Source organism: Salmo salar, chromosome ssa16 (genome assembly GCF_905237065.1).
Source record: "Salmo salar chromosome ssa16, Ssal_v3.1, whole genome shotgun sequence".
Classification (NCBI taxonomy): Eukaryota; Metazoa; Chordata; class Actinopteri; order Salmoniformes; family Salmonidae; genus Salmo; species Salmo salar.
The window spans coordinates 35,462,317-35,474,116 of record NC_059457.1 but is presented as its reverse complement, the minus strand read 5'-3'; the positions used below and the strand labels follow the sequence as shown (position 1 = coordinate 35,474,116).

At 42.1% G+C, this 11,800-nt stretch overlaps 1 protein-coding gene across 2 annotated transcripts in view; it reads left to right on the top strand.

Moving 5' to 3' along the window:
• The first annotated feature begins 574 nt into the window (after positions 1-574).
• Positions 575-11,800, top strand: part of LOC106573787 (fatty acid 2-hydroxylase-like) — a 57,518-nt gene continuing 46,292 nt past the window's right edge. Inside the window, exon 1 of one of the 2 annotated variants that reach the window (XM_045697206.1) lies at positions 575-962. In XM_045697206.1, the coding sequence (XP_045553162.1) occupies positions 681-962 (282 nt within the window). In that variant the 5' untranslated portion in view covers positions 575-680. The remainder of the gene's footprint in view (positions 963-11,800) is intronic. The other variant, XM_045697205.1, reaches the window with a different exon arrangement.

The following is an 11,800-nucleotide window of genomic DNA, read 5'->3' as shown; positions in this document are numbered from 1 at the left end:
ATTCGGTGCTAGAGGAGTAGCATTTTATGTGGTTTTCACAAAATTCAAAATCCATCATGGCAGACCTTATAGGTCCTTTAGGCAAATTCTTTCCTTGTGAATTTATGGACTATATGTAACACCGGGTGGGGCGTGACCTTTCAAAGTTTGCATTTTCAATTGCTTGTTATAGCGCCACCATACAGCAAATTGGCATGGCATTGCATGAGAGGATATGGCCAATGGCCCTTTACCGTCATGCGATTTTGCATCATCATAGAAATTATTTTACGGGAATGTTCATGTCAGTTTTCCTTGGCAGAAGAAGATGTATAATAATGAACGCCAACAAATGCAATATGGTTTCACCAGATTTTCTGCTTGAACCCCTAATAATTAGCGCCAACAAATACAATAGCGTTTGACCCAGCTTCGCTGGCTTCAACCACTAATTAACGTTGGAATAATTATATTATAGCTGTAAACACTGGCGGTAAAAAGCTAGCGCGCAACAGGTAGATGAAATGCTGAGCTTTGAGCAGTCTTGAGCAATGAATAATTCATGATATGTAAATTAGTTGATCGGGTAAACTCAGTCAGTGCTGAGATGAGCTAGAAGTCAGTACGCGGTCAGTCGGCATGCCAAGGGGGCTTGTACCCACTCCTTTAGTTATTTTATTTGTGCATACTTCAGCATCGAAATGTCTCCATCGGAACCACCTCGGTTTTTCTCTGAGAAGGAGGTAGCCAATCATTCCACTAAAAACTCATGTTGGGTATTAACGGGGACGAGAATTTATGATGTGACGGGATTCCTTCGAATTCACCCGGGTGGAGAGGCTCTGATATTAAGCCGGTCAGGGAATGATATCAGGACGGAGATGGAGGGACCCCCACACCGGCACTCAGAGAACGCAAGGCGGTGGATGGAACAGTACTACATCGGAGAGCTGGACACAGACGGTAGTGCGGATGAAATACAGGTGCAGCCTATATGCCAATAAAGAGCCTTCAAAGAGAATAACAAGTATATCTCAGATACTTTTAACTCAAGCATAGTTTCTTGTCTGTTACTGAAAGTAGACTACAGTAAAGTAAGATTTTCTTCATTTTCTCATGGTAAAACGGAACTTGCTGCACATGCAGGTGTGATTTTCACATCTGCTTTGAGACGCATTTCCTATTTGCAGCTGTCAATCTCTCATTTCCCCTATTTGCAAACCACATGCATGTGTTTTGTAAACATTAATGTTGATCAAACGTACAGTACATTAGATGAGTAAAGACAGTATTTTATAGGAGTGGATTTTCACAAAAATAAGTGAATAATTTCCTGAGTTACAAATATACTTTTTTTGTGTGTTATCTCTTGATGGTTGGCCTATTGCATTTCTTTAATTCCTCCTAGTTTTCTTCTGTGAGGAATATGATAGCTCTGTGTGGCTCCACTTGTCTCACTCTTGGCAGGTGCAATTTTGGATACTTGGGCATTTCTTGAAGGATAAAATTGCCTGGCTTGCTCTGCCAGCCGCAATTGCTTTCTATTGGCTGCCCATTGAACCTGAATAAATAGATGAGAGGCTAAGTCTGTCATTCATCATACTCTCTAATGTGGAGGCATTAGGACATGATGGCACAACAATATTTTTGTGTTAAGAATGTGAAGGAATATACTGTGTGTACACATACAGTGGGTATAGAAAGTCACCAACCCCGTTCAAAATGTTCACATTTTGTTGCCTCACAGCCTCAAATGAAAACACAAATTGCAACTTTTCCCCCCCAGCTTTATTTACAAAACAGTAAGCCACAATATCCAAGTGAGGGGAAAAAAAACCTCAAATGATTTACAATTCAAACATTAAAATTACCCTACTTGGATAAATGAACACCGCCCTGAGTTAAACCTTGGTGGAACCACCGTTTGCTTGAATTATAGCCATGAGTCTCTTTGAATACGTCTCTATCAACTTTGCACACCCAGACTGTGCAATATGTGCCCATTCTTCCTTGCAGAGTTGAAGCTCAGTCAAATTGCATGGTGACCGCTCATGGACTGCACTCTTCAAGTCATTCCACAGATTCTCGATGGGATTTAGTTCGGGCTCTGACTAGGCCACTCAAGGACATTCACCTTCTTGTCCTTCAGCCACTTTACAGTTGCTTTGGGCGGTGTGGTTTGGGTCATTGTCATGTTGAAACGTGAACTATCTTCCCATTTTCAACTTCCTGGCAGATGTCTGCAGGTTCTCCTCAAGAATCTGTCAGCATTTTGCACTGTCCATTTTCTCTTCTATCCTGACAAGTGCTCCAGTCCCTGCTGAAGAGCACACCCCACTTATCCAAATGGGGTGTTTTACTTTAATTAATCTTCTGAGGTTTTTTTAGATTACATTCTTTTCACTTGGCTATTGTGGGTTAATGTGTGTAAATAAAGCTGGGAAAAAGGTCTGATTTTATGTCTTTTCATTTCAGGCTGTAAGGCAACGAAAGGTGAACATTTTGAAAGGGGGTGGTTACTTTCTATACCCACTGTATAACAGATATTTGTTGCTATTATAACAGACACAGTCTATTAAAACATCCATTTGGAACGATCAATGCTTTCATGTCCTAGGTCTGATCTGATGGAGAAGGAGCCAAATGGCTCCTTATTCACTATATAATTTACTACTTTGTTGAAGGAAGTAAATGGCACCCTATTCCCTATATAATGCACTACTTTTGACCAGGACCCATAGGACTGGCTTTGTATCTTCTGTATAGTGTTTACGTTGGATCTTAGTGTTTGTAGACTGCATACAGCCAGGGTTTCTTATGAGTTTACAAAAGTGGAGGCTGGTGGGCAGAGCTATAGGAGGACGGGCTCAGTGTAATGGTTGGAATGAAATTATTGGAACGGTATCAAACATATGGAAACCACATGTTTGAGTTCTTTCCTTTCATTCCATTCTAGCCATTACAATGAGCCTTTCATCCTATAGTCCTCCCACTGGTGTACAACACAGAACTAAACTCAAAAAGAAACGTCCCTTTTTCAGGCCCTTGTCTTTCAAAGATAATTCATAAAAATCCAAATAACTTCACAGATCTTCATTGTAAAGGGTTTAAACACTGTTTCCCATGCTTGTTCAATGATCCATAAACAATTAATGAACATGCACCTGTGGAATGGTCATTAAGACACTAACAGCTTACAGACGGTAGGCAATTAAGGTCACAGTTATGAAAACTTAGGACACTGAAGAGGCCTTTCTACTGACTCTGAAAAACACCAAAAGAAAGATGCCCAGGGTCCCTGCTCATCTGCGTGAATGTGCCTTAGGCATGCTGCAAGGAGGCATGAGGACTGCAGATGTGGCCAGGGCAATAAATTGCAATGGCCGTACTGTGAGACGCCTAAGACAGGGAGACAGGATGGACAGCTGATTGTCCTCGCAGTGGCAGACCATGTGTAACAACACCTGCACAGGATCGGTACATCCGAACATCACACCTGCGGGACAGGTACAGGATGGCAACAACAACTGCCAGAGTTACACCAGGAACGCACAATCCCTCCATCAGTGCTCAGACTGTCCGCAATAGGCTGAGAGAGACTGTGCCCAACGTCAACTATGGGCACAAACCCATCGTCACTGGACCAGACAGGACTGGCAAAAAGTGCTCTTCACTGACGAGTCGCGGTTTTGTCTCACCAGGGGTTATGGTTGGATTCGCGTTTATCGTCGAAGGAATGAGCGTTACACCGAGGCCTGTACTCTGGAGCGGGATCGATTTGGTGGTGGAGGGTTCGTCATGGTGTGGGGTGGTGTGTCACAGCATCATCGGACTGAGCTTGTTGTCATTGCAGGCAATCTCAACGCTGTGCATTACAGGGAAGACATCCTCCTCCCTCATGTGGTACCCTTCCTGCAGGCTCATCCTGACATGACCCTCCAGCATGACAATGCCACCAGCCATACTGCTCGTTCTGTGCGTGATTTCCTGCAAGACAGGAATGTCAGTGTTCTGCCATGGCCAGTGAAGAGCCCGGATCTCAATCCAATTGAAGACGTCTGGGACCTGTTGGTTCGGAGGGTGAGGTCCATTCCCCCCAGAAATGTCCGGGAACTTGCAGGTGCCTTAGTGAAAGAGTGGGGTAACATCTCACAGCAAGAACTGGCAAATCTGGTGCAGTCCATGAGGAGGAGATGCATTGCAGTACTTAATGCAGCTTGTGGCCACACCAGATACTGACTGTTACTTTTGATTTTGACCCCCCCCCCCCTTTTGTTCAGGGACACATTGAATTTCTGTTAGTCACATGTCTGTGGAACTTGTTCAGTTTGTCTCAGTTGTTAAATCTTGTTATGTTCATAAATATTTACATGTTAAGTTTGCTGAAAATAAACGCAGTTGACAGTGAGAGGACGTTTTTTTTTGCTGAGTTTATTTAAGCCAAAGTTATCAGTGCGGAGGTGATGACATTTTAAAGAGTGTTGTAGAAAAAGGCTCCCAGCCAAGGAGTGGAACTTGTTTAAATTCAGCATGTTACCATGACAACATAATTAAAAGAGCAAAAGATGGTGTGTGTTTATGACTTGCAACAAAGCTTTTGTCAGAAAGGCAATTCCCATCAGAATCTCACTGTGTTTGTATTTTAAAACTGGTAAATCCTGTCTGTCTGAGTCAGTCTGACCCACTATGCAAGCAGAGTACTGTATGACCCATAACACAGTCAGCAAATTTGGGAGAAACTTTCCATCACTCTAATGGTGGTAGGTGACATGCAGGTTTAGTTGGAGAGGGAGTTGAAATCAATGTCTTCCAGAAAATGAAGATCAGATAAAAGAGATTATCTTTCCTCCAGTATCTAGTGTGGGCATGGGGGAGGCATGTGGTTTTGTCACTGTCTTGATCCCGTTTACCACAGTTAAACACTGTGTCACTGTCTTGAACCTGTGAACTAAAGTCAACACTGTCACTGCCTTGATCCTGTTAACTAAAGTTGAACACTGCTACTGTCTTGATCCTGTTAACCACAGTTACACACTGGGCTATATTTTCATCTGCCTTTAAGGCGGCACTTATTGACTACGTTTGGCATGTCTGTGTCCAGACTGCAATTTACCCTAGGCCTTGATCCTGTTAACCACAGTTGAACACTGTGTCACTGTGTTGATCCTGTTAAAGGGGCAGTGCAATTAAACACTTCATTTTCCTGTTTTTTGATCTTTCCAAACTATGAGGTTGAAATAACACTCTGAAATGTAGATTATTTTTTTGTATAAGAGCTGTTTGAAAAAAATGCCTTGAATTTCAGCCTGTTCAGGTGGGATGGAACTTTCAGCCCACATCATGATGTCACAATGTGATCTGATTTATAATAGACCAATGACTGTTAATCTGGTTAAGGGGGTGGGCTCTCGACTATCCTATCAGGCAATCAAGGCGGTGTATGTAAATATCTTCAAATTTGTTTCCTAATGCCTACATGGTCAGATTGGCCCTTGAAATGCTCAAAGGAGGGTCAGGGAAATACATGATAAAACAATATACTTTTTAGTTATTTTCATTAAACAAACACAAAGTGATTTATGAGACATACAGTGATGATAAAAAAAAAAGAATAAATAACTGCATGGGGGCTTTAACCACAGTTTAACACTTTGAACTGTTCCCTCGTGCTAGTCATTAGTTATGCCTTAGTATGTCACTTCAACCATGTTCATCTCACTGTGAAAGTCTTATTTTCTCACTTCAATTCAAACCATCGGGTTCAGTTTCAATTGACAGGCTTCTGTTTCACATATTAACTTTCACTTGTGAAAATCAAGATATTCAGTTTCAAATGTAAAAAACATTCACATGTGGAATTGCAAGTACACATGTGAAAATCAATCACATGTGAAAATCTAATTTTCAGGTTCAGATGTAAGAACTCCAACTGTGAAAATCTCACTTTCACATGTGGAATTGGAGATTCACATGTGGGGTTGAAATAATGTTTTTCTCCTCACATGTGAAAAGATGGTGTTAGCATGTTGCTGGAGCAATGTTTTCACCGGTGGAATTAGGGTGACCACATCTAAAATGTACATGTAAAACTTCACAAGTGTCCAAAACCATGTGTCTTACTCATGAAAATAATAAATATACAGTACCAGTCAAAAGTTTGGACAAACCTACTCATTCAATGGTTTTTCTTATATATTTTTTTACTATTTTCTACATTGTAGAATTAATAGTGAAGACATCAAAACTATGAAATAACACATATGGAATCATGTAGTAACCGAAAAAGTGTTAAACAAATCACATTTAATTTTTGTTGTTGGAATGACCAGTTTTTGCCCAGTGGGGGGAGCCTTCTTCTTCCTCAAACCTATTGTACCAGTGATTAAGAGACTAACATCTTATGCTGAGCTAAAAGCACGTAGAACATAAAAATCATCTTTCTATGCCTACTTCCTGATATTAGTGTTATTTAGGTCTGCAAAGGCCCATGTCAGCATTGTCCTGGTCATTTATGATGTTCATGTGTGCTAAGCTGTATATGCAGACTGGTCACAGACTAGACGTAACATGGTAAACCCGGGACACTTAAACCCGGTACACTGAAATGTAGTATGATAAATTATGTTTGGTATGGTTACTTAAAGCAAAAATGAAAGGAGTGTGGTTGGTTGGTGTGGATGGGTAGACGTATAATGTGAACGTCTAGCAACCGAAAGGTTGCGTGTTTGAATCTCATCACGGACAACTTTTGAATTTTTTTGTAATTAGCAACTTGGCAACAACTTATTACTTTTTTGCTGCTTTGCAATTACTTTGCATATTAGCAAATCCTTCCGTTAACCTAACTCCTAACCGTAACCCTTAACCCCAAGCCTAGCTAATGTTAGCCAGATAGCTAATGTTAGAAACCTAGCCACCTAGCTAACCTTAATTGTAATCTGTAACATATCATACAAATTGTAATTAGTAACATACAAATTTAATGACTGACATCCACAAATGAATACATACCATACAAAATGTAACATATCATACTAAATGGAGAGTCTCGGATTTACGTACAGAATAATACGAAATGCTGAGACCATGTTGGTATATGTGGAGATACCCTTACACCTGTCTTTCCCATACACCTGTCTTTCCCAATCTGTGAGCTTTGAATTTTCTACCTGCTAAATAGGATTCTGCATACTGAAGAGTCTTCCCAGTTTCCACCGCAAGAGATTTTCAGTGGTTGCCTGCTGCTCAGACTGAATCTAGCTCAACTCACTGGTCACCATGTACATATCGTGTTTGAAATCTATAAGGGCTCTTCTGGGATATTGTGGGAAAATAATGGCAGTGTCTTGTCTAACTGTGCATGTAGTAACATGACACCAAGTCCCAAACGTCTCCAGCTACAGTTTCTCTCTCTGCTTGTAGTACCATCCCTATCCATCCAACTGAAAGAAAGATCATTTGTGTGCATGCGTTGGTGAATGAGAGTAATCTTGATTTCTTGCCAGTCAGGTTTGACTGGTTTTGTTAGTGAGAGGAGCTGAGTTATCCTGCTATCCTAACTTAAACCTCTGTGTGTGTTTGAGGAGAGGGAGAGGATTCACACACCACCATACCCTGTTACTGTTTCTCTCCACCATGTCTTCCACAAGGAAAAGTCACACTTTTATAAAGACATCTTACTCCCATAAATGGAATCATTCATGCAGGTTTGTTATATGGCAGACAAATTCCTAAAATTTGAAACACCTGCCTGGGACTGTTTTTACACTTTAATAAACAGCTGAGGTGACATTTGTGCAAGGTGACTGTTGTGACTTGAATGCATGTGCCGTAAGTTACCGTAATTGAGTAATTAAGTCAACCTTAATTACTTCATTACCCACTTGCCGCAATTAGCAACTTGCAGCCGAGACGTGACAAGGTGGTAGTTTCATACCCAATAGGCCCAGGGTTACACATTTCAACAGAGCCATTTCAACTGATGTGACTGAGACTGAGACTTATCTGACAATGAGGTCAGTGGCGGTTGGTGCCATTTTACAACCGAGGCTAGAAATGAAAGTTTATAACGTCGGTGCACAGGTTGAGAGACAAATTGGAGTAATTCGGTGACAGACAGTGAGACATTCAATACCGCCTTGTAAACTCTTGCTTGCATCTAGCTGATCTGGGTTGTAATCATTAGTCCAAACAGTTGCAAAATGTTCTGTTTTGCAACTAAAACTAGAATTTCTATTGGACAAATTCAGGTTGGTCCATCCTGTTTCATTCCAATTCTCATTTTGCAACAGAATCGGCTGAATGAATACACCCCTGATCACCTTCACACACAGTTGACTTTCATAGCAGGCACATACAGCATCGTCACTTTGCTCGTTGTCTAATTCCTTCTGACATAAAAACACTCCTCCTCTCACCTTTTCCCTTTACTTGTGGACTTCAGTGCACCACACAACAGCTGTGTGTGAACAGGCGGAAAAAAACTCCAAGCCAAACGTTCACACCATCACCGCTAACCGCTACACAACCTACATCATTGTCATCATATTAGCTAACGTCATAGTCAACATAGTTCTAGTAGCTAACGTGTTAGTAAACCCACAAACCAATCTATGTGTACAATCATGCAGTACAGTGTATAGCTAGCAGTTACACCGGCGGGCCCTGGTGGCAATAAATTAATAAAGCTTACCTTGAGTTGGAAGAGTTGTGGTGTTGGATAGCCTTAGCCAGCTAACTAACATAAATAGCATCCTCTGTTTGAGTCAGGTTGTTGTTTAGGCTAAATTAGCTGCATTAGCTAGCTAAGTAAGTGAAAGGTAAACTAAGAAAAAAAAATATATATTTTTTTTTAAAGAAATTAATTGAACTGTTCAACTATTCTTTCTTTCTCTTTTTGAGTAAACTACTGACCACACTTTAAGCACTCCAGTGTAGCTTATGCTTTCAGGACTAGATTCATTCTATGATCCTTTGATTGCATGGACAACATGTAAATTCTTGCTGCAAGAGCTCAAATAGGTTGGACGACATCCTCCGGAGTCATCATAATTACTGTGCAAGTCTATGGAAGGGGTAGAGAACCATGAGCCTCCTAGGTTTTGTACTGAAGTCAATGTACCCAGAGGAGGTCGGAAAATAGCTTTCCTCCGGCTACACCATGGTGCTACCCTTCATTGCAAAACAATATGTTTTAATCAGTAATTTGGTGACGTGAATAATATATTTAGTATAGTTTCATCTAAAAAGTATCATTTTTTGTATGTTTCATTATTAAGACAATTCTGAAATTCCCTGAGTAGGATGGTCCACCTCTAAGGAGACTCCACTGAATGAGATGTATAATGTTTTAGTTAACACTCAATTAAGGCTGTGTTTGTGTGTGGCTTATCTCTCTCAACTATGTAGCCGTCTGACTGTTTACCCTGGCACATATATAATAGTGATGGTTAACAATTAACCAAGATAAGTCACATGACCTTGTCGCAGTGACGAGGGATGGAGCTGTTGATGTCGTCTGGGGGAGACCTTTTTTAATGTGATATAATGATATGCTTAATAGAGGCTTTGACTGGGCCCTCATTGCTCCTCAGATATGCTTAGATGTTATTAATATCTTGAGGTGGAGGTTTATGATCTTTTTCGAGTACACATGTATTTGAGTAATACTGAATGTGTCTTGTCTCCTCTTGTTAACAAACTGCTCAGCTTAAGGACTCCAATAGTGTGAACTTTGAACCTGTATCCACATTGGAAATGACTAAACAGCCCAACCCAGCAACTGTTAGCAAACACTTGAATAATCTGCTCGATACTGTTCAAAAGAAACTCCCTGCTTTCTCTCATTGCTCCTTTATACAACAAGCTATCCATCCATAATCTTTCACAACAGCCTGGACTTAACATAACTGTTAGTCTGTTCGTGTGATAGTTGAGATTGTGTCCTGATTAGTGTTGCAAAGGGTCGGAAACTTTCCGGTAAATTTCCGAAATTTTTCAGGACATTTTCCATGAAGTTAAGCCCAGGTCTTTGGGGAATTTTGCTTAAATTCATCAAAGTTAGCTTATAACAGTGAAGCCTATTTGTGGGATACACATAAGGCAATTCTAGGTCTTGTGACATATTTTGGTTAAACTGTCCCCAATTCAATGGAATTGCAACCCTCTGCATGCACAGTGCATTCTTCCATCACATGTACAGCAGATTCTCAAGATCTTGCACACTGAGATGCTATTGAGCCCACACTACTACACTGTCTGAGCCAAGGACTACATGCTTTCTGGTAAGTTTTGATTACAATACTGGCTGGGGTGAATATACACTGCTCAAAAAAATAAAGGGAACACTTAAACAACACAATGTAACTCCAAGTCAATCACACTTCTGTGAAATCAAACTGTCCACTTAGGAAGCAACACTGATTGACAATAAATTTCACATGCTGTTGTGCAAATGGAATAGACAACAGGTGGAAATTATAGGCAATTAGCAAGACACCCCCAACAAAGGAGTGGTTCTGCAAGTGGGGACCACAGACCCCTTCTCAGTTTCTATGCTTCCTGGCTGATGTTTTGGTCACTTTTGAATGCTGGCGGTGCTTTCACTCTAGTGGTAGCATGAGACGGAGTCTACAACCCACACAAGTGGCTCAGGTAGTGCAACTCATCCAGGATGGCACATCAATGCGAGCTGTGGCAAGAAGGTTTGCTGTGTCTGTCAGCGTAGTGTCCAGAGCATGGAGGCGCTACCAGGAGACAGGCCAGTACATCAAGAGACGTGGAGGAGGCCGTAGAAGGGCAACAACCCAGCAGCAGGACCACTACCTCCGCCTTTGTGCAAGGAGGAGCAGGAGAAGCACTGCCAGAGCCCTGCAAAATGACCTCCAGCAGGCCACAAATGTGCATGTGTCTGCTCAAACGGTCAGAAACAGACTCCATGAGGGTGGTATGAGGGCCCGACGTCCACAGGTGGGGGTTGTGCTTACAGCCCAACACCGTGCAGGACGTTTGGCATTTGCCAGAGAACACCAAGATTGGCAAATTCGACACTGGCACCCTGTGCTCTTCACAGATGAAAGCAGGTTCACACTGAGCACGTGACAGACGTGACAGAGTCTGGAGACGCCGTGGAGAATGTTCTGCTGCCTGCAACATCCTCCAGCATGACCAGTTTGGCGGTGGGTCAGTCATGGTGTGGGGTGGCATTTCTTTGGGGGGCCGCACAGCCCTCCATGTGCTCGCCAGAGGTAGCCTGACTGCCATTAGGTACCGAGATGAGATCCTCAGACCCCTTGTGAGACCATATGCTGGTGCGGTTGGCCCTGGGTTCCTCATAATGCAAGACAATGCTAGATCTCATGTGGCTGGAGTGTGTCAGCAGTTCCTGCAAGAGGAAGGCATTGATGCTATGGACTGGCCTGCCCGTTCCCCAGACCTGGATCCAATTGAGCACATCTGGGACATCATGTCTCGCTCCATCCACCAACGCCACGTTGCACCACAGACTGTCCAGGAGTTGGCGGATGCTTTAGTCCAGGTCTGGGAGGAGATCTCTCAGGAGACCATCCGTCACCTCATCAGGAGCATGCCCAGGCTTTGTAGGGAGGTCATACAGGCACGTGGAGGCCACACACACTACTGAGCCTCATTTTGACTTGTTTTAAGGACATTACATCAAAGTTGGCTCAGCCTGTAGTGTGGTTTTCCACTTTAATTTTGAGTGTGACTCCAAATCCAGACCTCCATGGGTTGATAAATTGGATTTCCATTGATTATTTTGGTGTGATGTTGTTGTCAGCACATTCAACTATGTAAAGAAAAA